The following is a 27,103-nucleotide window of genomic DNA, read 5'->3' as shown; positions in this document are numbered from 1 at the left end:
CTTAGCCATGCGCCAGGGACTTCTCGCAAAGGAATCAAAACGATTAAGGGTGCAGCCGCCGAATATGTAGTAGATGTATTTGAGGAACAGTTGTACTGTGTAACACTAAGGGGCTTAACCAACGATTTTTAAATGTGTAAGCGTTTCTATGTCTACCCAACGAGAAACCTGTCAATCCGTCACGTAATACGAATGCCATGGCTCATACCCCCTTAAGCAATGGCGCATACCCCTGTAAGCAAGCAAAAATGAAATGGCTCATACCCCCGTATATAAGGCTGAGGCTACAAGAGCTCAGCAAAGTGAAGCGAACAGTGCATACATTCACTGAAATCATGTCCTTCAGGACCCTTTTCGGAAATAAAGTTTCACCACCACCACCAATACAACGTGCAGAACAGTATACGTTTCAACAAACAACAAGCTCAAAAAAAAGCATCCGGCCGAACCATCAATAAAGTATTGCATACCCTCCTTATACAGTTGAAATGGTGGTTTTGCAACAGCTTAGCTGGACATCCACTTTCGCAGGTTGATAACGACCGATAAGTGTTGATAAGGGTCGGGCGAGTCCTATGAATGTGATAACAACCGATAAGGATCGGATGTAGTCAGATAAGGTTGATAACGGCTGATAAAACTTGATAAGTGTTTATGCTAGTCGGATCAAGTTTGACTGATAATGACACCACGCTGCGTGGAGATGAACAAGTGGCACAATGCTTACGCTACTTAGACAACTCCAGTGGAGTTCCTGCGTGAATTATATTCCGCAGCTCGGCAGGGTCCGCTGAAGAAGATGAGGTCTACAATCATGATGATTATAAACACTGAAAAATAATGAAAAGCACACATGGCGTTTACAGTATCACTTTGACAAGCGTGCGTAAAGTAATCACAAGTGACGCTCTCCTCACGGGGAATTGTGGAAACAATCTGGTCTACCTGCCCCTAAAATGAGACCGGTATGGTGCTTTTCAGGTCATTGACTCTGTTCGAGCAAGGCGCATTCGAATTCCCATGACTTGCGCACGTCACTGCTATCCGAAGAGAAGTCGCGACGCGTCCCCATCACAAAGTGATTGAATCACTTTCATTTTGAAATGTCTCTCATTTTAATAATATACGCAATAAATGGCGTTAAAGAGCAAATAGCAGTTCGAAAGTGAGTAGGAATGATTGTTTCTGACATACCGAGAACTTCAAAAGAATCGGCATTGCATTCTACCGGGGAAAGTTCTTAACCACCCAACCACATATACGTTAGCAAGCTATGCAGTGCTCCCAGAACCGGCTCCGTCTAGTAACGAGCGGTTTGCTCAAACCTCTCTGTAAACCGGAGCTGTCATCGCGCAGACGTCACATGCTAAAATGCCAAAAATGCTGAATGTGGGCAGCTGGCGCGAGAAGCAGACGACGCGCACGCGTGTCGTCTGCACGCGAATGAACCGAAGCGCCGAAGAATACGACGACACCGAACACGCACCCGTGTGTGTCGTGCGCTCACATGTCTTTCACGCTTCAACATTTTTTTTCTTTATCTGATCGGTTCCAGGCATTGTTCGTCCCGTCAAACCTGCCGGGGCTGGTTTAGCAAATCGTCCAACGACTCGCTCGAACGCGTCGCAAACCGGTGTTTCTGTTGGCCTTTTTAACGCGATAGGTAGCGATAGCGTTCCGGTGCCGGCGTCGGCTTCGTAGTCCGTCAGAAAAAATAATCCAGAACCGCTCATCCCGAACCACGTAGGCTCTCCGTGTGGCGCACAGGCGTTAGTGAACCAACTGAATTTTTCAGAGTAAAATGCGACAGAAAATCGTGAAGTATACGACTTACACACAGCCTACAGACATGATAGCATCGGATTGTAATTTGAATATACGAGAAAACATAATTCTGTTACGCGGGAACTCAAACCCAAACCCTTTTTCACTTGCGACGAGTCACTGCTTGTAGTCTCTGCCTTACGGGGGGTATGAACCACCGCTCTGCCCCGCACTGCCGCCGGGATCGGCCCACCATTGTTTTCTGTCGACGTTACGCCACGCAAAAATCCCGGAATCCTAACCATAGACAGCTGTGCTGTAAAAATAAATGGAGCTGGGCAGGCCATGTAATGCGTAGGGCTGATAACCGGTGGACCATTAGAGTTACAGAATGGATGCCAAGGGAAAGGAAGCACAGTCGAGGACGGCATAAAGTTAGGTGGGGGGATGACATGAGGTAATTTGCAAGCTCAAGTTATCGCGTTCCACTCTTAAAGGCGAAGCTTAAGTGTCCTCCAAGTTTTTTTCTCTGTGTTTGCAATGTTGATTATGTTACCGTTGTCATTTTTAAAGGACCTCGCGCTCGCAGTATGTAGGAACGGTCAAGTTGTGGGCAACAGAAAACTTGACTGTCACATCGAAACGCATGTTTCGAAACGCCTTGGCTTGAATGCGATCAGCCTAAAGGCGGAACGTTATTAAAGTCGCGAGAGCCTATACCAATGCAGAGCTACTGTCTCTACGAGGATTGTATACGTCTTCACTCTTACCATTGTGCAGAGGAGCCTGTATTATTCTGTTCAGGTACTCCCGCCTCGTCGTGTGCAGCTAGCTCGGAAGACCGAAGCATGCTCGCTGGCATTTCCGAAGCGCAATCATTCATGCACGTGCCTTGGTTGGCCTATAGAGTTCGTTGGCACGAAGTGTATCAGGCAACGCGACGCCGACAGACACATCTTCGCGTTTCCCGTCATGTCTTATTGACGGGGAAATGAAGTGATGTAAATGTAATCTATTTTCTCGTACGCAGCAAGCCTCAGGTCGCGGGTTGCGAGTAATTAGAAAAGGTAGGGAGGTAAACCCGGGTTTTGTGCAAATTCTACATCAGCCGGTGCGCTCGGCCTGCTCCCTAAAGGATTGCAGAATTAAGCGCTTTTCCTACTTTCAAATCACTATCTTTACAAGCAAGTGCAGATAATAGAACTCGTTTCCCCGGAGGCTGGCGTGCGCTCAAGTGGGCCGAAAAACCGGCTTGAAGATTATGCAGGCTGGGCAGATTTTACCGCTGCATGCTAAACAAATAAGGAAAGTTATGAAGCTTACTACAGAAATAGCGATCGATCCCTTTCATAGAGTGGCTGGCATATCGAAATACATTCACCAGGAAGCAAAACGAAGCGGCCTGCGTATCACTTCCCTCAAAATTGCCAATACGAATTCTCTTTGTGCACACACACACACACACACACACACACACACACACACACACACACACACACACACACACACACACACACACACACACACACACACACACACACACACACACACACACACACACACACACACACACACACACACACACACACACACACACACACACACACACACACACACACACACACACACACACCCACACACACACACACCACACACACACACACACACACACCACAACACACACCACACACACACACACACACACCACACACACACACACACACACACACACACACACACCACACACACACACACACACACCACACACACACACACACCACACACACACACACACCACACACACACACACACCACACCACACACACACCACACACACACACACACACACACACACACACACACACACACACACACACACACACACAACACACACCACCCACACAACACACACACACACACACCACACACACACCACACACACACACACACACACACACACACACACACACACACACACACCACACACACACACACACACACACACACACGTTACATACATACGTAAACACTGCATACATACGTTATATGTATGCAGTGTTCTTTCCAATGTATTCATGATCAGTTCTTTAATGCCTATGTAACAAAATGTTCTGTACTCGTCATTGATGTAATTGGTTGATTCTATTTTTTTTTGCTCTGCTATTTTTTTTTTTTTGTTGCTATCTATGCTTTTCTGGACACCTTGGTTCAAATTAACTCGCTGTTTCTTTTTTCTTGTTTTGTTGTAAGTATTCTTTTTTATATTGTTTATAAATGATATTTATGTACTGACCTGAAATCCCCCCTATGTAATGACCACTAGGGCCTTTAGGGTATTGAAATAAATAAATAAATAAATAAATAAATAAATAAATAAATAAATAAATAAATACTGATGTGCGCCGTATACAACCAAGAAGTTATGAATACTTCAGGAGTGCTAGAGGCTGAAAACGTCGATGGTCACGTGAGAATTATGGGCCGAATTCGGGAAGCTCCTCGTTAGTAAGAACGATTGTTATTTGCGACGTTATTCGGCGAGTAATACCTTCGCATTCACCACTGTCACTGCGTGTTCTTATACAAACAACTGTAACGTATTAACTGCTGCATGAATACGAGCCCTCGGCCGCTATTTTACAGGAAGTTAATACACTATACAGAGCGGCTTAGAAGCAGGCGCCGGTCAGTCGAGGTAAATAACGTATCATTAACCAAGGCGGCCCGGAAAAGGATCAACCCGTTTTTAAATTGACAATCAAGTTTAGTGAATTCGAAGCAGCTTTGTTGTGGCAAGCACGTTAGTTGTCACGGCACGTTGTCACGAGAACGCACGTCAAAACTGGGCTAGCGATCGCTGATGCGAACAAGTACCAATGTTAGAAGTCACAGGTGAAAGTCTACGCGCAGTGCCACAATTTCACAGGCTAGAAAAATAGTTCAGAGTTAGAAAGCCTTCTGTGATGTCAAATGTCCGCGTCAGCGTGTGTACGCATTTCGATGGGGGTGAAATGCGAAAACAGCCGTGAGCTTAAATTTAGGTGCACGTTAAAGAACCCCTGGTAGTCCAAATTACTCCGGAGTCTCTCACTACAGCGTGCATAATAATCAGATCGTGGTTTTGGCAAGTGAAACTGCATTATTAAATTTTTTTTAGCGTGCACACGTGCGGTTTTGGTGAGTGTGTCCGCGAGCGTGTCATGAGCAAAGTCTGCTACCTGCACCGTAACCGTCTGGCAATGCAGCCGACGCTATAGAACTATCGGACAGCATTGTACGGATAAATAAACAGTGAAACGAAAAGAAATGAGGAGTGGAGAGAAACATGGGCGAAGGGCGAGGAAAATGTGCTTCGACGCACAAAAAGCGACAAAGGTTACGGGCCGATTTCGTTCACAGTGTATTGTCGCAGACGCAGAATGCGAGTCGGTACGTCGCCTAGAGTCACGTGTCTGCTTTTGTTTCGTTCAGCGCTGTTTGTCTGTCCGACTGTTTCCGTGATGTGACCGTTTGTCTAAAAACGCTTCGCGTCAGCGAATGCTAGACGCCACCCTTGATTATTCTTGGCAATTGACGTTGTTGCTATATCTCAGTAGAGATAGCGATGCGGCGAGCGCTGAGAGGTACCGATGCCAAGATTGATCCGAAGCATTTCCATACAATGACACTCACTGCGCAGCTTCCAGACGTAAAGTTCCCAGCAAGTGTTATTAAAGCGCCCACAGTTGCAATGTGTGTGAGCAAGTTGGGCGTTTGAACAGGGTATGCGTTCTGTTATACAGGGTGCTAGCGACAGCCCCGGTGCACAGTGCTAACCTTTGAATCAGCACACAGTAATTGTCACTGACGAATCCCGCACTGAACACACACACACACACACACACACACACACACACACACACACACACACACACACACACACACACACACACACACAACACACACACACACACACACACACACACACACACACACACACACACACACACACACACACACACACACACACACACACACACACACCACACACACGTGTGTGTGTGTGTGTCACACGGGCGATAGCTAGAGCTATACGAAGCATGCTGTAGAGGACGGTGTCCGATTACTTCTAAGATCTCCAGCACCAGAACCACCGCCGACATGCACTTATTTACACAGGTTCGTCTATTTGACGTAAGTTTTACCACTCGTTTATCCTTTATTCGTTCACCATGTTTTGTACTACCAAAGCACGAGCTAAAAGTTAAGTGTTCCCACGTTTTCTTTTTTCTCTTTTCTTTTTTCTTTGCCTTGCCGATGTCTAACATCGTTAGACTAACGGCATTACAGGACAGCGCCGAGGTGCCTGATAATCTCCCACAGAGAGAGAGAGAGAAAAAAAAAAAAAAACACCGTTCTTTCACTTTTCACCGCAGGGTCACTCTCCAAGTCTCTCGCTCTCGCTCTCACCGCGGTGCATTCGGTGCAGCCCGGTTTTGAAACCGCGTTTCCCGCAGTGCACAGAAAGAACACCGCGTCGCGGTCGAGGCACGGCTTCTCTCCTGGCCACTCCGGCGAGACGAGGTTCGCTTGACGCGCTCCGGGCGCGAGCGCCTTCGCTGGCTCCGTGCCGTGTCCGAGGACGTTTTCGCGGAACAGGCCACCTCGTCGCACGAAGCGCAGCGACCCCGACTATTTCCTTCGCCCTGGACACACATGACGAAACGCTCGCGTGTCTTGGGGTTGCTTGCGCGAGCGAGAGACCTAGGGGGGATGGCGGAGGAGGAGAGGTAGTGTGGTTGCCAGAGGTTGTTCTGAAGAGAAAAACTCTCTGCCACGGACACCGGGACTGTCTCTCTCAAGGCCTCTACGTTCACGTGTCATATGTGCTCCGTATTTGACTTTGAGTTCTCGTTAATCCTGACTTGGACCGGCCATAATTTCTTTTCCTTCGTATTTTTTTTTCTTTTTTTATTTACAGAGAATTTGATGCTTTTATTATCAGAGTCGAGAAAAGGGTATACTTTAGTGTGCCGGCAGCAGCTTTGTGCGCACAGGCTGTGTGCAGACCGTATACTCTTAATATCTTGACGCTATTTATTCATTTTCATTTTTAGACCTGTTTATTTTCCTACATTATAGTGCCGAGGTTTACAAATTGTTGCGACAGCCGGCTGGTCGGTTGCCAATTTTCTCGTGTTTTTACAAGTCTTAAATCATCATCAACAACAATAACAACAAACAAGGTAAACTCTTGGAGTCGAATCCTCAAAGCTTTTCGTTAATAAGTGCTCTTTGTGAGGTGACCGGACACCTTCGCAAATAACATATCCAGCATTATGACAGGCTGGAATTCGCTCTTACGAACAGTTCTAGCATATGGACTGTTTCTTATTTTTTTTTCGTTTTTTTTTTTTCAGTACGGGCACAGCTGTTCCGTGGTAGGACAGCATTTCAAGTTTACAAGTTCTCTGCGGGCAAATGGTAGAGTGAATCAAATACAGCTTATAGCTTGGCTGATATGGTGCGAAAGAGCGTTAGCAAATCGTAACACGGGCGATGGTCAGTGGTACAGTGCGCTACATTATTTCTGTAACTGAAATTTGGGCATCCGAGCCCCGAAACTTGCGCAATGGCGTGCGGGAAGGTAGAGACAGGCTGCTTTATGGTTCCCTTGGGAAGTTTCCATATGATCTTTCTTTCCAATCTTAGCGGGGACGCTCCCGGGTTTAGCCTTCAGTTAAATCGGTAACAGTGGATGCGTCGTTCGTTCCAGGAACGGAACGGTGGATGCTTCTTCCGAGAACTTTGCGTCAGAGTGGAGCATTACCCACGAGTGACGCAGGATGCCGTCTCACGTCTGCTGATAGCTCCTTGCGATACAATGCTTGCAATAGAGTTGTATGAATACGTGCTACCGTTTTACGAGCGCGCCGTACGCTTCCATTTCCTGCAGGATAGCGCTGAACGTTTGCAGATACCCTCAAAAGGAGGTGCGTTATCTGCCGCAACATTGATTGTTATCTTTAGTCAACAGAGACGGAACGCCACTTGTCTGTCTCAGAGCGTCTCGCTGATAAAGGCAGCATCACACTGCCCAAGGTCGCAATCTAGTTGCAAGGATATGAAATACCTGAGCGAATCGCTGTTGTCCGAATATGAGCACACGAGAAGCATACAGTGAATGTTGGCTTGGGGTAGGTGCAATGGTTAGAGAATTAATGAATCAACTTTATTGTGCCAAGAAGCTCCATGTGGTTAATCTTGGGTGGAACCCTCTTGTAGAGCCCCACTAGCCGCGGCGGCTCGCCGGGCCTGGTCCGGGGTCGCCAGTTGGCTTCCCAGTGCCATCTCGGAAAGCCGTGCCACCAAAGACCACTTTGAGAGTGCTTGTGATGATCTCACCAGCCTGTATACTGCCTGGGCTGGGCGCTCCGTGCACTGGTGCTAAGTGGTTTGTTTGAGAAAGGAAAGGTTGACGCTATCTTGTGCAGCCCTTGAGAGAGCATGACTCAGCGCCGTACACTGGTAAGTAGTAGTAGGAGAGAGACAGAAGAAAGGGGAAAGGCAGGAAGGCGGAAGGAGGAGATCTGGTTTGCTATCCTACGCTGGGGAGAGAGGGGAGGAGGAGGTAAAGAGATAGGAAAGTAATGTGTGTCAGTGTGGCTGTGTGGTCGTTGTACCAGGGGCATATCCTGGTTGTGTATACCTCTGGAAAGATTGCGTGCAGTCTCGATACGTGCAGATATGTGTTGGTTTGAAGGCGGCGCCAGTCCCTGGCTTGTTAATGGCTGCTTAACTTGGAAAGAGAGAGATAGAGAGGGAAAGGCTGGTACTTTAAGCATGGTCGCGCCCATTAGGCTACCGATTTTATATTCGATTCATGGGCGCCGCCATCTTGGGCTCTTACACAAACAATTTCTAAGTTTTATGAGAAGTGAGGTCGCAGTAACATGGCCATGGAACGCTAAATGCATTTATACAACTTTCTTATGCTTACGAATCGACTGTAGTAACGTACACTTCGTTGTTAAAGACAGAGAAAAGCAGCGTTAACAGCTCAAGATGGCGGCACCTAAATGCTTCCGTAAAATAGTCTATACGTGAGCAGAGCAAGAAAGATAAGGAATATAGTCAGTGTGCGCATACCCACAGATGAATGTTCACTTACGTATGGCGAAAAGCACGCATGTATAGTGCATTTGCCTTGAAGTGCATTAGCGCTTCAGTGGCTTTGTGCAAACTAGCGTACAAACTAAACCCTTCGGCGTAACTACGACCTCCACTTATATTTCACCGATGCGAGGTACCTTTTCTGTGTCGGTTTTGGTTAGCAGTTACCTTCAAGAAATTCTACGCCAATAGGAATGGTTGAAAATGCTGCATGTGATGTCTGCGGTTGCAAAGAGGTGGAGATCGACCACTTAATGTGCCACTATCCTAGATTTTATATGCAAAGGCTATCAAGGTCTAATGCATTGTAGCGACTTGACGATCATACACCGTCCGTGCAGACGCTACTGGAACATCGTCCTCACTGATCACCGATCCAGTAGGCAGTGAAGGCACTATTGTGCTTTTCGAAGGCCACATCATCTTTGGCTGCGTGATGCTGTGCGCACGAGGTCACACCTTAACAGCCCTTTTTTTTTGTAGCGAGAGCTACATTGGCCGCATTCTTGCCGTTTTGCTGTGGTCGGTGGCCGCACCGCGAGCTGAGCCGTTTCCTAGCAACCGCCGCAGCTGGCAGCACTGCGCCATCTGGCATGACGTCAGAGGAGGAGCCGGTGAAACCGCGAGCTCAGCCGTTGCCTAGCAAGCGCCGGCGTTGCATCGCCGGAGGAGCCGGCGTTGCATCGTATAGAAGCGGCGGCTCAGTGGGATTTGTCGGCAGATATGGAAAGGGAGTCGGAGAGACTGAAAGAAGCCAGGCTTCGTCGTCGGAACGAATCCAAGAGGATGCAGTGAGCCGAGGAGACAGAGGAAGAACGAGCCGCACACCTCAAGAAGCGTCTTAAGTACGAAGCGGCCATGCGAGTGCATTCAGATGAGGATAGTTCGTCGTATAGTTCGGTATCTCGTGCCAGGGCCGCGGATCAACGACAGAATGAAACACCAAGCTAAACAATAACATTAACCGTACCTCTCGCTACTCACACCCAGGTATAACTGAGTTAAGCCACAGCCAATTTTTCCTTCCTTTCTCTCTATCTCATCTTTCTATTTATTCCCATTTTCCCGTCCCACTGTGCAGGGTAGCCACACATACCATTTTCAGATTAACATCCCTGCCTTCTCTCTTCCTCTCTCCTTGTGCTTACCAGAGTTCTTCGACCAAAGGTGCCAAAACCATTGCATCCGAGAATGGTCTGTCATCTAAGCGGCGAAACTAACCGAGCTGAGCACACCCTTGGTCGTCGAATGATGGACCGTAGCACAGAATGTGCTCTACAGTTTCGGCACGACCGAAATAATGGCGGGCGGCTCTGTTGGTTATTCCGATAAGGAAGGAATAACCGTTGGTAAATGCGATGCCCAACTGGTTAGGTTTCATACTAAAAACAGCGCAAAGTCCACGAACTATAGTAAGTAGATGGCACAACCACTGTGTCATCTACTATAGCTCGTCCTTGTCTCGTGCACATCTTTCTTAATGTGAGAAACAAGCATTTTTGTTTGTACAAGCCAGTCCGGCTGCATGAACTAGATAAACATTTACGAAGTGGTAGACTACGCGTTAGAAACGATGAGCTGAAGTTACCTTTCTAGATGGCAGCATAGTCGTCTGTTAGTTGCGTGTGGAGTTGGCGACCCTGAGTGTAGTCCAGGCAAGGTATGCAGTGCACGCCTTCGTTAAATCAACATTCAGATGTATTGTGCGCCACCCTACCAGTCTATCTTGAGCTCTAATTCTCCCCTGAGACACATACCTCCTTTACCGTTGTCGTTCGTTGAGCTCACTATCTTATCCTGGGTACCTAAAACCCACTACATAGACGGAAAATTGTGAATTGCTTTAAGCTGTAGCAAGAATCTCAATCATACCTGAACGAGCGGAACGCATAAAGATAACCAAGAGAGCCAAAATCCGTACATAAGTTATCTTCAAAGGCCCTTGGAGTCCTCTGAAGTACCACATTCTGACCTGGATAAACTCAAATGAACTCAAGCATGCGCGCACGCAAAATGACCCACTGCAAACGAAGCAGATTACTGTTATCAGAGCATCACGGGGCGAATTCACAAAGCTTTTCTTTCGTAAGTGCTCTTTGGCGTTGACTAGCAGCCTTCGCTAATAATATGTCCAGCATCAACAAGCTGGCTCGAATTTGTGCTTATGGACAATTCTAGAGAAAGAGCTTTTTGTGAATACGGTCCGTGAAGTCGATTCAAGTAGTTTTTAAAGCGAAGCTTATATGGCTAGCCGAAATCGCCTGTGTACAGAAAACTATCATTATCAGCAATGGCTCGAGCGTCGTCGCCTTCTTCCGCAGCTGGCTCGTTGGCGGCCCTCGGGTTGCGCTCGTGCTCGGCACGCGCTCGGGCCACTGCTCCCGCGTTCGTCGTCGTCGTCTTCTTCTTCCGCAGCTGGCTGCGTTGTCGCTCATCATTCCAACGTAGAATTTCCCTTCTCTTCTGTCGTCGTAACAGGAGAGGCCGTGTTTACGGGGGCATGCGCTATTGCTTAAGGGGGTATCAGCCATTCATTGTCTTACGTAAAGGGCAGAATTAGCTTTGAAGCAATTTAATTTTGAAGAATCGCAAGCGGCAATGGGCGGGCGAATGCTACTAACCACGCCGCCGAGCAAACTCGAGACATCGAACACAAGCGAAAACTGCAGACTGCGGCATACCATCAGTGACGTCGTTCTCTCCGTAGCAGCCAAAAGTGTATGTAACCTCATAATTGAGAAATAGTTTAATGAACCATCGGGATTAACCCAGTGGTAAGCAATGGGGCCGCACGTTTCAGCTTCACTCGTTAGCCATCTTCACGGAGTGGAAGGGACGACGAATTTCTTTCGTTCCTAAACACTGTTTATCACTGGCTGACAATGATGACTAATATTATGTTCAAGTTGCGACGGGAAAGCGTCTCTTCTTGCTGGCCTCTCAGGGCCCATATTCACAAAACGTTCTTAAGCTAGAATAATTCGTAAGAGAAAATTCCAGCAAATCTTGATGCTGGACGCACTATTACGTACTATTAGCGAAGGCCGCGAGCCAATGAAAAATATCACGAAAAAAAGGTTTTGCGAGTTCGGCCCATTTGCTTAAGTTCTCTTCATCTGGGGGTGTATATCCATTCTCCTAAAACTTCGGAAGAAACTCGGTCCAACGACTTAATCCGTACAACACGTGGCTTAATAAACTTTAATTGGGACATCACTCGTCAATAAAACAGGGAGCGCCACGCCGCCGAAATCACGGTAATTAAAGAGCCCCGAGCCCCGGAAAACGTCATTAATTGGCGGTTATCCCGCCGGGCGCCCGTCTCCTGCAAAGGTATCTTCTCCGCCGAACAGGGCTCCGATCCGCGTCGCCGCGCAGAATCGCCCAGCTGCGTGAAAAAAAGGCAACCGCACCGCAGCGCACGAGCGAGCGCGCTCGCGCGCGTGCCAGCTCGAACCGTTACGTCGCCCAGTGACGTAACACCCGCGAACCAATCGCGCCGGCCGGATTCTCCTCTCTACCAGCTCTTGACTCGCGGCGGCTGCGATACAAAAACGAAACCACTTGCCGACGACGCCGGCAAATCTAGATTACACCTCTCGCGGCGAGAGCTCACGTCGCGTACAGGCGACGACAGTGTTCGTCTCCATTATCTCACCTCATTTTTTTTATCTTTCTTGTTTCCTCTTTCCATTGCGAAAGAAGAATCTCGCATTACTTTGTTCGCACTCGAAGGAGCAAGAACGGGGACTGCTACTTCGGGCGCCGCTACGCGGACTTGGAAGAAGAAGATATCTCCGTTATAGCCAGACGGGTGATCGACGTCTTGGCGAACGCGGACTTGTTTACTTTGCCATTATCATTATTATTTCTTTAATTTCCTGACCTGCTGTCATTTGTGCGAGTCGCCTGGTATTGTGAAGTGCGCGTCGACATTTTCGAGTCGTATTCACGATGTTGGACAGCGTAAAGATCAAGAACGCCGTCGTGCGTGAAGTCCTCGCTGAACTCCTGGGAACGTTCGTCCTTGTGGTGAGCGAAGATGCCTTTTGTATTTGTTAATTGTGAGTGCTTATTGATCGAAAACACGGAACGTGGACAAATCCATTCATCTTACCTGACTATCATTTTTGTTGCCGGGTCTCCCACCTTTGCTAACAGCCTACTGCGAGTTAAGAGAAGTGTCGTGTTGTGAGCGCGTTGTAGGATGTATCTGCTATGAAGTGCTCGCGTCGTTAGAAATTTTAGTGGAGCGTTCGGTCGCTCGATCGTAACTGCTGCTTGAGCCAAGTAACCTGTTAACATCGGTTGGTAATGGCACTATTATTGTGTTTCACGGTCTTCCTTCCGTAGTGGGAGTGACGAGCTACTAAATGTTGCCAAATATACTTTTTTGTTTCCTCACCCAACGTACGGAGTTGATGGATGTCCCACGTTACTTGCGCACACTTTGTGTATATATACTAACGAAAACACACGTAGCTACCGGAGCATATATACAGAAAACCTTTGAACAGAGAGGGCAGTCTGGTCTGTCTGAAGCCCTACCATCGGTGAAGAAGCAATTAAATAAAAATGAAAATTTGCATGCAGGAGTTTCACGCGTGATCAGCAAAATTGAAAGTGCGTAGTCTGGCTATTTCACAAACTTTAAGCACCTGCGGAAGCGTTACGGATGTATGCTTTTTCACTGTTTTTATGATCACTATTTTTGGAATTTTTAAAGGCTCGTAAGTGTGGTAGAAGGAGAACTTATTTATAGAAAGTCGGACAGGTTGATCCGAGCGTGTGCGGTCTATGCCAGGAATAAAGGTTGTAACGCTGTTGATTACAGTCTTCATTAATATTCCAGCTGGTTGAACGTGCACAAACTTCCTTTGTTTTAGGCTTTCCTATTTTGTTCTTCTTGTACTTTTTTTAACTGTGCAGCCATCTTTATATATAATGATGATGTTGTTGTAGTGCAAGAAAAGCAAATGCATCGTGTGTTACTCGGATGAGTCATTTTCATTGCAACCTTTTTAATGTCATACAATGCGCATTTGTATACAGCTTTCGTGGTCAGAGTTCTCGCGTCCATGCCCGAGACTTGACGGCGCTCGCAGGAAGTTTGTTCAATAACAATAGAACACTGTTTTCCGCGCAACGTACGTCCATGGAACGCATACTCAGACACGCAGTATAGGCTCAATGCTTTCAAAGATAATATTAAATTGTGGCATTTTAACTTCGCGAAACTGCACATGGAGTTTTCTGGGATGCCGTAGTAGTGAGCTCTGGATTAACCTCGACTCCTTGGGTTTTCTTTAGCGTGCAAGCTAAATATAAGTGATACCCGAGACCTCGTGCTCAGTAGCAGAACGTCATGGCCACTGAACTACCTCGATCGGTGGGTACTCTCGAAGATCCCTCCTTCCGTACCGGATACACCTTGGATGTTTCTGAGAAACTTTGTAACTGTGGCTAGCTTAAAACCAATTTGTTTTGTAGATTGGAAGTCCTATGTAAATAGCCATTACTCCGGTAGAAAATGAGGAAATGGGCTAACATATCAGCGTCGAACAGATCAGTGCAATGTATAGGCAACAAACGGACGAAAAGTTAATCAGTCAATTTATTGGGCGCTATTAGGTCAGGTCAACAAAAATTAAGAAAATGAAAAAAAAAAAGTAATAAATAAGAAAGAAAGAGAGCAAGAGAGAAAGAAAGAAAGAAAGAGGGAAAAAAAAAGAAAAAGAAGAAAACGTTATGTAAACTTTAATGTTAGATCCGAAGCCTCTCTTTCAACGGCAGCAGCAAAAGCAACAGTAATGCATACATTTGAATTACCGCACATTTCCATCGACCTTTACGTGAAGGACCACATTACGGAGCGCGCCCCGCGCGCTCCTCGAATATCCTCGAAGGAATGCATGCTCGTCTACGGACGCGGATTTCCCGGACAACGACGGCGGCGGTACGACATGCCCCGTGGCTACGATGGCCACGAAGCAGCATCTCTACACGCTCGACCGCGCTGTCCATCACCGGGGGAGCGTCCCGTTTCCGTTTGACCAACGGTCTGCCCCCGCCGCGCCACTCCCCTCTCCTAACGAGCGGGGCTCGCGTCACCCCATCGCTCTGACGAACTCAGGGGGAGGTTGACCTTGAGGCATCACGCTGTTTTAGTCGGGAAAGTGAATGGAAAGGCCGAACGCGCGCCACGCGTTTCGTTCGCAAGCGAATCTGCATACGTGGGGCCGAGTTCAAAGAGCTTTTCGTTGTAGTAAGAGCTGTTGGTCAGTCGCCTGCCGCCATCGCTATAGTGATGGGTTCAGCATCACGTTTTACTGGCGTCTGCTTTTACGAACAGGTTTAGCGTAAAAACGTTTTGGTTGTTCAAGACTTCGACAAGTGGTTGTAGCCTGAACTGATGTTTATACTCCTACAAGTGTGGTGACAGTATGCGGTGACAGTGACCGACTGCGATTGTGTATCTGTCCTCCCTTTCTTTCTTTCTCTCTCACTACTTTCCTATCACATTACCTCCCCCTCCCCTCTCTCCCCAGCGTAGGGTAGCAAACCGGATCTTCCGCCTCGGGTTAACCTCCCTGCGTTTCCCCTTTCTTCTGTCTCTTTCTTGTGAATGTGGGCCCAGGGCTTCAGGACATAATATTATAAAGCAATTACACATAATATACATAATAATATTCAATACATAATATTATTCAATACAGCAATTAGGATGTGTACCCTATTATTAGTATTAAACATGTTAAATAGCGTAAGTTTGTTAAATCTCACTGCGATTTATTGCGCGAACAACGTGCGTCTCATCGAGTTGAAGTGACGAAACGACGCTCATACACTATTCGTGAGTAATGACCTTTCTCAGCTGGTCTTCGCCGTTCCTTTTCACAAACATAAATTGTTTAAAAGCTCTCACGTGTTTCTTAGGAATGAGGTTTGCATTTTTAACAAGTTTGTCCGAAAGCAGTATACAACGTTCGCTCCTATGTCATGTACGGCTAGGAGATAGGCCGGCCTACTGCGTGCGCAGGAACAAAAGTTCCACTTTATCCCGGTCATTTACTGCGCCATTGCAAACCGCAACGTTTGTACGCCGGAGGAAACTTGGACACGTCTAGCTGCTTCCCAACACACGGAGCTACTACAGCCCACCACACCAAGCTAATGGCATCGAAGCGTATTTGCTACCAGGCGCAGATGATTGAAAACGGTCCACTGCGCGCGACGGAAACGTGAATTAAGGTGCACTAGTGCGTCTCCGAGGCGCTTTCGCCTAGTTCGTTATTTATTGAGTCTTTTATATTCTATCCTTTTTTTTTAAACCTTTGCTTGTTTAGCTTTCTTTCGACTTGAATCGTAACACCCTGGCGAATAGGGACATATGCGTGCTCCAGTCGTGTAATTTCCCCCTTCACGTCGCGTCTCGTTCGTCACAAAACGAATTACGTCGCAAAGCACTTGGCTAAGTCGGTGAGCGCGCTGTAGAACCGCGCCTGCAACAAGCAACCCCCTTTCCTCTTTAGCCCGAACAAAACGGTCTCGCTATAGAAAAGGTGCTGAGTTTATAGCTTTGGCTGCGCGCAAGCGACTGTCTTTACGATCTAGGACAAGTGGTGAAACCGGGTAGACGATTTATCCACGTTTTATTACATGTCGTATAATAAGCTAAAAAAAAAAAAAACACACACACACAGTGGAAATTTTCCGAAAGAAGCACATGGCAAGAGTCAATGGATTAAGGTGAAGTTAACACTGGTGCATGTGCATCTTTAAATTCAAGACGCGTATATAAATGAAAAACAACAAAAATTAAGTAAAAGTTGGTGTACGACGGGTTGGAAGCGATCGCAAAGGCTATCAACGCTCTGAGTAACGAAATTAATCTAGCCATTATACGCCGGCACTGCCCCGCAAGTCTCGCCGGCCGCAGGCGCCTCACCAACCGAGCGATGCATTTTCGATAAATCAAAGTCGGGACAAGCGATCATAAATTTGTTGCAGCGCCGACGATGCGGGCTCCCTGACGGCTGCAGCGCAAACCCTCCCCCGTCTTATCTTCGCGAAGAAAATGTCGGCATCTCCATTCTTCCACTTGACTCATAAACTTTTTTTTTTCTTTCTTTCTTGTTCTTTTCCGCATGCCTGGAGGGTGAGGGGGGGGGGGGGGCGAGGGGGCGCGGTCGCGGTGATGGAAAATCTCGCACGTGTCACGGTATATACACGGACGGAGCACGAGGCGCCGAACAAAAGACAAAACAATGTAAAGTCATTAGAGTCGCAAAACGGCAAAATAGGAGGGAGACGAGTCTGCCGTGGCAGGGCCCGTTTCTCAATTAAGGTCAGTGACGGCTGGAGCTTCGAATAAAGAAAGAAGGCGACGCATCCGAAGGTGCGGGCATTCACTCGTCGAAGTGGCGTCTAAGTATAAAAAAGCCGTGCCCGAATTGAGCCCTCAGCCGCAGCCTTATAGCTGTAAACACGAACCGGCAAACGTTGCTGACATCGTTGTTTCTCACCCTCTCTCGCTCTCTCTTTATGCTTTAACTATTTTAGCGCGCGCTTCGTTTCTGTGCTCGTCGGCATTGCAATCTGAGCCAGGGCCGATATCATTAAGGTTGCGGTTTTCATCAACGCTATTTCGAGAATTCGCTGAAACGCGCAGCCCACCGCGAAACGGATGCCTCCGATACGTTCGCCTTTTCTGGGGCGCGCGCCCACGGTATATGTGAAACAATTATTCCACCACCAGCCCTGCGTGTCTGTCCGTACAGTGCTCATTTCTGCGTCTCCCGCGCATGGCCGCTGTCTCACCTGTTTGCTGTTTCCGAGCGAGTCGAGGTCGATGCGACAACCTGCAGCTGACGACCTGCCGGGCGGCAATCCGTTCCTCTCTTTGCTGTCCCCGTCACTGCAAAGATTCGTTTCGGGCTTACGAACCCGCACGATTATTCACTCTCTCGGATGACGAGTGCCGACTGTTCTATTCAAGCGCATGCGGGCGTGAAATCAGCCGAGTTAGTGCAGATCAAACAGGGCCTACATGAACGCGTGTGCTACAAAACCGCCGACTATCATTCGCACACATAGGCGGTGTGGGGGTCTTCCGGGAGCTGTCTTATTCGTCGTGCAGAAAATAGAATACTGCGTATGTATCCGCAAGCTCTCGATCAATCGTGAGGACACTCGGATCCGGATTTCCGCAACCACTCTCCTATCCCCCCCCCCCTCGCCCCTAATTCTTAATTAATCAACATACAATGGTATTCTCGGAATTTATTTCATTACAGAGCGCTCCTATTTCAGGCCCGGCAAATAATTAGCGCCATTGGCACTGATTACACACAGAGCGAGAGCGTGGAAGGAATGCAAAGCTCAGCTATCAATTCGACTCACTCAGTCACATTCTTGGCGTGTTATAACGTCTCGTAATCGATAGATTACGTAGCTGTCCGCCCGACGCGCGAAGAGAGCGAGCAAAGGCGAGCGACGCGGTCTTCGCTGGCAGCGAGTCCAGGCGACGACACACGTTGCGCGAACGGAGGCCTCAAGCACGCACGATATTGTAGCTACTTCTTGCGCGCTGCTTTTGCCGCCTCGGCGAAAGATTCAAGAGCCGCCGGTCGAGGAGCAGCACTCGTACGCACGCAAGTTCTCGGCGCCCGCATCTCAGGGTGAACCAAGAGTTATTCGTTCTTCATTGGGATGAGTGACGCACTTTCCTGCGACAGATGCGGGTGTGAGGAGTCTATCGAACATCTCCTCCGCATCTCTTCTCGCTATGACGACCAGCGTCTTCTATACTTCGCGCCACGTTAGAACACTTAGATTCCAGATCATTCACGGCGACAAAGGCATACTTGGGCTGCCGTGTACGATGCCTCACAAGCCCAGAAAGCGATGCGGGCATCACTGCAGTTCTAGAAGCCGACAGACCTCAGTGAGCGACTGTAGTTGAGTTATGAACCTCCGGACTAAGCGGCATTCCCAGTAGCATTTCTTTCTATCCCTTATCCCCCCATATCTCCGTGTAGGATAGCAAACCGGACGTGCGTTTGGTTGACTTCCGTGCCTTTCCTTCGTTTCTCGGAAACAGTTCTTGCGGGTTGTTACGTGATTGACCGTAGCTGTTGTAAGTGCAAAAATCACTGAATGTTCAAAGAAAATGGGTTAACTATAGCGTAAATCTGCATGACTGCCCGGTTGATCTGTCGTACCACTCACAACCCCCGAGGGCTCGCGTCAGGCCAAGCCCATCGAGGCGACTAGCTGTTGCTCTCGATTGGGTCGATCAGCATCTGAACAGCTCTCCAGGTTGACGTTTTTCGATAGATAGCCTTCAGCATAGTGCAGATCCCTCTCCTCAATTTTCTCAAGAAAGACAGACAGAAGGCAGAAAAAAAAATACATTCAAAATAAAATAAGAAAAATAGCAATTTCTACACGGTGTGTTAAAGGGAACAAACCTTAGCTGAGCATGAGCGACTTTCCTTCTGTGTGAAGTATGTAACCATCCCGCCTCGCGGCAGATGAGTTGCGGAAGATGGCGCCTGCTCCTTTCTATGTGCCTGCATAGCACATCGGCAGCACTGCCTCATGTATGAGCAATTGCAGCACGTGGAATAGATGTCAGACAGGTATACTGAACGTTCCCTTTAACAATGGACCTACCTACACATTTAATCAAAATGTGAAGCTCATGACTTATGCCACATCAAATTAAAATTATTTATTACACGAAAAGAAAGTTCAGCAATGTCACCGCTTCTCTTAATCGAACGGATATCCAAGGACGGCGCTCGTCAAATATCCCCGCGTCCTTGTCACTGCTGTGAACGGTAGCCGATTCGATTCCCTCAGCGCCTCGCCTGGAGGGCGGCGAGCTAAAACAAAATTGTAATCAGCGAAGCGAAAGTAACAAAGTGACTATACACGCTCACGCTCAGCCTTGTTCAAAAAGTAACTATAGACGCGTAACACAATCCGCAATGGTTCAAACTTTCTCCCTGTCTAAGCGCTTTGCTAAGGTCGACATCTCGCACTGACAGGGCCTTGAGCGACAAGGACTACAGAAGACGCGGACGGCATACGGCCACACAGTACGTTGGCGATTTGTGGAATAAGACACTCATGGTTTGAATCCCTCATTCGTCTATACGTTTCCAGACCAAATGTGTAATTCGCTCTTCAATTCTTTAAATATTTCCTTAAGTACGGTAACGAACCTTGTGTGATAAAAAAAATAAAAATCGGGCGCTTTACCACGCATTCAGTGTTTCATGTAGCCCAGCGAGAACTGGGCATTGACAAATTACTCCATATTGTCGAATTCACCATCTGGTCAGCTATTATTGGTCCACGGGACGGCTATGCCCTCACTGATTAGCTCAAAACGCAAACATGGTGGAATTTGATAACAAGGGCAAATTTGACCGTGTCCAGAGCAGCAGTCCATGTATTACTTCACGTTAAACCCATTGAACTGATGACACGTTAAACATAAATAACTGATATTTTATCCTTAGGTCTGACGTACCATGCGAGGTGTGTGACAATAGGCTAATCTCTATATCTCTCATTAAAGTCTCTTTTGTTCATAACCTGTACATACTTCAGCACAAGTCCGAAATTCCAATAGCACCTAAGCACTTCTTTTGAGTTGTGAATGCGAAAGAATCAATGTCCGGCCAATTGAACGCCGTTGACCTTCGGGTTTTGCGCAAATGTAAACGAAAATAAGGGGGGAGGGGGGACGTTTAATTTCACTCACCTACTTAGGCGATCTCAAAAGCATGTGTCTGCGTCACGATCACATGTTACGTTTGGAAGTTACAAACACTGATGCAGCCTTCAACACTAACTATAGAGCACGACACGCACAGTAGTATATTTAGAAAGATCAAAATGAGCACTGCAGTGCATTTCGCAAGGCTTAGTCAGGTGGGAGACACAAGCGTACGCAATTGAGCGCTGTGCATTTCAGTCAAGGCAACCGAATCTATACATCTATACACTTCAGCGATCGCCCGAAAAAAGTGACACCAAATGGCTAAGAAGAGAAACACCGCCACCAACAGGGCAAGAAAGCATCTTGCCGCTTTCGTGACACATTCTTACTTCACACTCTGTGCACTGCACATGCACACCACACGGTGCAATTCACTGGAATAATTTTAATCAATCAGATTTGGGTGACCAGATACACTCTGCACTATATTCACGTGAATCACCGGTGTCCTTCTAGGACTGCCATCAAACAGGAAAGATCTGTAGGCCTCTATATTCGCAACTTTCGCAGCGATAACGCTCGTGGTTCACGGTCACCCCGTTATGCACGTTTTCTCAATTTTCCAGCAGTCACAATCTTACCAGTAACCGTGTTACGGGTGCAGCTATTTCCACGCCACGTCACATGTGAAATGCTGCCCGCGTGTAAGGAACCAACGGTCACGTTTGCCGATCTGGTGCACCCGAAAACGTGCTTGGCGTTGACACTGGTATAACGGATCGCTTTTAAATGAGCCGATTTGTTGAAAGGCGCCCCGCAACGATCACTCATATGCAACGCGCGCAACAGGGCTGCGTGCAGCGACTAGCTATAGATTATGGAGAACAACGGAGCCCTCCGGTGGGAGTGGGCGTGGGTGCGTCACGATTTCGAGCTATTTATTTGGGAAGTCAATTTCTTATCGACAGCTAGCTGACTGCGTTCGGGGAATCAAAACATTTTGGGAGCAGTGAACGTGCGTTATCATTTACAAGTGGTCGACCGCACCTTGCTAAACAAGTAAGTGAGTAATCGGGAGAGGAAGTGAGCTAGTGATGAGTGGGTGATTGAACGTATACAGATTGGCTTTGCTCCTGGTTGCGATTCAATGAGTAAGCGCAACATAGGTTTACTCTAAAAGTGATTCCGTCACGGCTAGAACTGATGATGTAGCAAGTAAGAAACCACACGTATTGAGAAACATAAAATAAGATCTGCGATGTTTATTTCGCTCTAGTCTACAGTGTAACTCTTCAGCTAGAGTCCTACAAAGCCGAGCTCATGAAGCGCTTGTCTTCCGAGTGAAGCTTAAACCTGGCCCTTTCGCTGACAGCGTCGCGTTATCTGGGCAAAGACTGAAGAGACTGATCAGCTCGGCTCCGGTAGCTTTTACAACCACGTGCTTAACTATTCCCGTTCCCCCTATTCTCAAAGCGGCCACATTAGTTGTGCTCTTCGATCACGAACGGCGCTCGCCGTCACTCGGGTGCACAGATTGAGCCCGCGGGTAGTACGTGACCCACCGCCACTCGGGATTAAGATACCACTCGCGGTGTGCAGCCAGCGAATCGTATAATTGCGTGACGCCCTCGGCGACTATGCGTGCATATAAAGCGCGCATGCACAATGACAAGGACAGCGCGGCACACAAGACCATCCAATTAGCATCCTGCGGCTACTAACATACCCCCCCCCCCCCCCCCACACACACACACACACACAACACACATGCGCACGCACGCACGCACGCTAGCACGCACGGAATCGCGCGCTTCTCCCGAGGTTGCTCCGGATACTTCAGCTACTCGCGTCAGCGTCCGCATAGCGTGGTTTGTTGCAGCCGACATCTCAATCGCCCCACATTCGACACTGAGCAGCAATGCGCTTCGGTTGATAGATATGTTTCAATCCGATCGACCGAAGAGCAAATCATCCGATAGACTGCAGGTACCGCTCCGAGAGACCACTTTCGCAGCGTCAACCGAAAAACATGGCACATGCGTTCTGTTCTCTCCCTGCGTCACGATGTCGGAGGATATCACTATCTCCGTTCGCCGATAAATGCGAGATGCTGTTGAGTGCTTCAGACGAGTGCTGGTGTTACACAAACGCACAGAGGCTTTCGCCGGTCCCGGTTATAGCCGATATTCTTGCCATACTTATTGTGTGGCGAGGATATAGGGATGATGTTCATATTGCTGTGCCCAAAGGTATAAAAATTTAGGAAATAAAGGCCTAGTGGAAAATCCGTCGGCTGATAACCGAAACACTTTGCAGGTTCAGTGCAAAAGGACAATAGGCAGCAAAAGACGCCTGAATTGAAATGCTAACTAGAACGTTCTATTGTGCACTACTTTTTATGCAGTCACAGCGGAACTACGACTACATTAAGCGTCAGCCTAAAGGCGACCGGAGCAAGAACAGATTCTTCGTCCATATTCCTCTGTCTTATGCTGAACAAATGATCTTTATCTCTATTGACTGGCTGAAGTGCTGCGAACCTAAATAAAGGTCACGCAAACTGATTGAATGAATACGTTGCAAGTCCGAGGAGATGCGAAATAAAGAGAACACATAACATTCAGTTGTCTTTATACTGGACGACTGATTTCGGTTCTAGGTGGTGGTTATCAGAGGTCACCGTATCTGCATCTACAATTTTAACTATCATATCAAAAACACAATACATGTTGCCTGCGTTGCCCGAAAGACACCATGTGCGTTGAAATGACACGCAGCTGAAATTCAGTGCGCTGAAATGAAAACGGCAGCACTTCTCCTCACTAATGTATGAAGAAATGAACTATTGCTGGTATTCGCTATCTCCTTTCTCGTACGACTGCACATTCTAAACTACCGTGCAGAAAAAAAAATGCACGAATAATTTGCACACATGTTCCCTCTTTCTCTCTCTTTCGCGATCTCTTTCTTTTCGCTAGCCACTGTAACAATGCACCGAATTTTCTCGGCGCTAAGCCCGCGAATGCGCGCGCACCCTTCGACCACCCAGATTCAACGTATTGTGTAACAAAGGCAACAACGATGGCGGCATCGCGTAGCGCGTTTTCAACAAAAGGGCTGGACGATGCCACTATAGCGACGACTTAGAACGAGCGCGGCCCACTGGCTTCGGCGAGCAACATATGCGGTGCGGGCAATTAATCTTCCCCGCATAATACTCCCGTTATGTTATAGAACTGTACAACCATACTTTATCATACTCTCAACACAAAGCACCCAGCGCCGAGCGGTAAAGAGCAGCACGTTGCTGAGCCTATCCCCTTTGCTCGCGTCAGCCGCGAGCAAGAACAGCTGCTCCGCAAACGCGGCGAAGCTGCGCAGAATCTGCCGGTAAACCGTACGACGCTTGCTATCTACAGGATTATTGCAGGGAATTCGTCGACCACTCCTCCAAAGCTTCGCGTGATTGACTCTTTATTTGTTGTTTCGTTTTGTTTTCGTTGCCTTCTCATTCTGTGCCTATAGGTGCACACGTCATTTTTACATACGAGGAATGCTGAATTATACTGGCTTCGTTTTATTTCGCTGTCTCAGAAATTGCACTGGCGTGCCTGGCCCGGTCCCCTACTTCTGAAACATCAGTGGATAGTGTCTCCGAAATGTGTTACGCGACGTTTGACAAAACGTAGTGTAAAGCTTAGATATCGATAACCTCTCAGGCCGAATGACAAATAAATATTGATTTATAAAAACAGAATGGTTGGCCACGCGAGTAAGAGTTGCACACTGCATGAACCTTCACACTTCGAAAGAGTGAAATATTGCAACTGCTTGTAAGCTGAGACATAAAACACGGAAGAAAAGTATGTTGTAAACTTAACCGCAACACAACCGGTCTCACTGCGCTCTACGTGTTGATTTCTAACTGAATGCACAATTGAACGCATATTTTAGACTGCAACGCTGTTTCTCAAGTCTCGTGGTTAATTGTATTCAAAGCCACGGGTTTTCGGACCACGCGCTTGCACTCGCACCTACAATGACTCATGCACATTTCGTATGTGCAGCGTGTAATCGAAATTCCTATAAAACAAAACATCCTCGTTTGCCAATGTTCGACAAAGAGGTATTGCGCTGTTTTCCGCCGCGCGAGCGGCCATGTGATGAATTTTACAAGACGCGTCTCACGTGATCTTTAGAAGGATTCCCACGGCACGCCTATGTGCGCTTGCTGTGACAAAACAGGCTCCGCAAATATATAGCAAACGCCATGAATAAACGAACGTCCGCACCAGGTATACGGTGTGGTCGTTAGGAAGACAGACACCAAATGGAACCACGCGTGGTAATGGTCATTTGGAAGCATCTGCCCGGCACCACACGTGCATTATTTGAGGGGACAAGGCCGCTTCGCTACGGCGTAGCAGGGCCGTCGGATACAGAGCTCCAGCGGTGGGACTCTCGTAAGAGGACCGTTCAGCACCAGCAGTCAACAAACAAGCGACGGAAACGGGCACGTACTCGCATCAGTAAAGGACCGTTAACTCGTCTTTTTTACTAAGCGACTGCTGACAAGCTCTGTGAGCGGAGAAAAAAAAAAAAAGGTGGGAAGGGGGGGGGGGGGGGGGGAATGGAGGCATTCAACAAACACGTTGCCTCCCGGAATGCGACGTGCGGCGCAACCAACGCTCCCGTACAACAGACTCGCGCCTTATATGCTCGCGCATTGCGCCGCGGATCGACGCGCTTGCCGTGTGAACGGTGTAGAGACGCGACGCGAAGGAAGGTCACGTGGCGGCGGCAATGAGCACTGCTCGTTCACACAGTGTGCCGAAGACGGTGCACTGCGGACACACACGCGCATTGTATTGAGCCCGCGAAGCCCCGACGGTGACGTAGGGTATAATCGGCTGGGAACCACCGCGGACGACGGCGCGGATTATTTGCCCACAAACGGCGGCAGACAATGAGAAACGGGCATAGAGAGGAACGAGGCGATGACCGTTTGCGTTCTATTTATCTTCTCTCTTATCTCGCACATAATACGAGCCCTTAATACGAGCGTCGGTGCTTGCGCGCAGTGTTCATCTGGCAAAGGGGTCACGATAAATAAATTCACTAGGATCCGCGCGAACACTTTTACCCAACTGCCTTGTCTTAGCGAATAGCACCTTCTTGCCTTCTTTCCATCATATCCCTGAACTGTTCCCGATGCTTCTTTGACTTCGAAAAGTCTTCACTGAAATCATGGCGACGATGGAGAAATGCGAGTTGAGCGCCTTTCTGCTTGGCCGCCTCACCATCATCGCTGTGACCATACTATATCATTATGATCGCTCATCAACGCATGTATGCTTGCTCTAGTATGGACCGTTGCTCCGCGCTGAAGGTTTCAGAGGCGAAGCCGGTGCTATCTATTCCAACCTGTATGACTCTTTGCGAACTGCTGGATTTGCGTGACGTTATGCAGAATCCTTATCCCTCTGAAGAGGTGTTCGTTGTGCCGCATGTGATTCTCTGCTGAGATACTGTGCGATGATCGTGACCGGCTGCGATCGTGTGTATGTACTGTTTCTGTCTCTCTCTGCTTTCTTATCTTTCTACCTCTCCCTTTCTCCAGTGCAGTGCAGTAAGCCGCATCTTACGTTCTGGTTAACCTGCCAGCTTCTCTCTTTTCTTTCGCCTTTCTCTCTCTCCTCTCCGTATCGGCCGACCCACGATCGAGTCCTGGCTGGGACGCTGCACGGTGGGACGTATGTCACGCCGTAGTAGAAGGCGCTCCGGATTAATATTGCCACTTGGTGGCTTGAGGCATCGCTTAGCAGACAAAGAGGTAGAGGACCTACGCTCTGTTTCTGAGATCGGACGCGCTATCACCAGATTTCAACGCTTTTATAAAAGAAACGTATCATTTTGCCGTCCGACTACGTGTCAAAATTGACCCCCTTGGGACCTTTAACCTGCACTCAAAGCATGGTACAGGAGCCTCGTTGCATGCCGCCGGAATGAAGCCGCCGAGGCCGAGGAACCGAACTCACGGCATGGTGCTCGTCAGCAGAACGTCACAGGTACTTTTCCTCCGTTCATAAAAACTAGGCAACGTGGCATAAGGAGCTCTTTGTTGTAAAAATCAAAGCCCCTTTCTTAAATAAAGATGGTTGAACGCGAAGCTTTCTCCCATGCAAATTGAATCAAAGTCAATGTCCAAAGACAACGACTACGCAACGAACCCAATAAATGCTGAGCGACCCGATGCGATGCATATGTGATTTGATTGCTTGTTTAGGATTGTATTTTTTGAACGTTGAAATTGCACGAAGACACATTTCGTTAAGTTGCGTAGCCTTTATTTTACGTGATGTAACCGTTGATTACACGCACGCACTCACACTTTCACGGACTGCATGCCGTTGCCGATACACGGGATCGGCCTTACGGGCACGATCGCGCTCG

At 48.0% G+C, this 27,103-nt stretch overlaps 1 protein-coding gene across 7 annotated transcripts in view; it reads left to right on the top strand.

Moving 5' to 3' along the window:
- Positions 1-12,488: 12,488 nt before the first annotated feature.
- The window catches only part of LOC119442710 (aquaporin-7-like), a 104,031-nt gene continuing 89,416 nt past the window's right edge, over positions 12,489-27,103 (top strand). For all 7 annotated transcript variants that reach the window (XM_037707682.2, XM_037707685.2, XM_037707683.2 and 4 more), the window contains exon 1: positions 12,489-12,948. In XM_037707682.2, the coding sequence (XP_037563610.1) occupies positions 12,871-12,948 (78 nt within the window). In that variant the 5' untranslated portion in view covers positions 12,489-12,870. The remainder of the gene's footprint in view (positions 12,949-27,103) is intronic.

The sequence above is a fragment of the Dermacentor silvarum genome, chromosome 2, assembly GCF_013339745.2.
Source record: "Dermacentor silvarum isolate Dsil-2018 chromosome 2, BIME_Dsil_1.4, whole genome shotgun sequence".
NCBI classification, from domain to species: domain Eukaryota; kingdom Metazoa; phylum Arthropoda; class Arachnida; order Ixodida; family Ixodidae; genus Dermacentor; species Dermacentor silvarum.
Note: the sequence above shows the minus strand (reverse complement) of the source record. Positions and strands in the feature narration are given on the sequence as shown.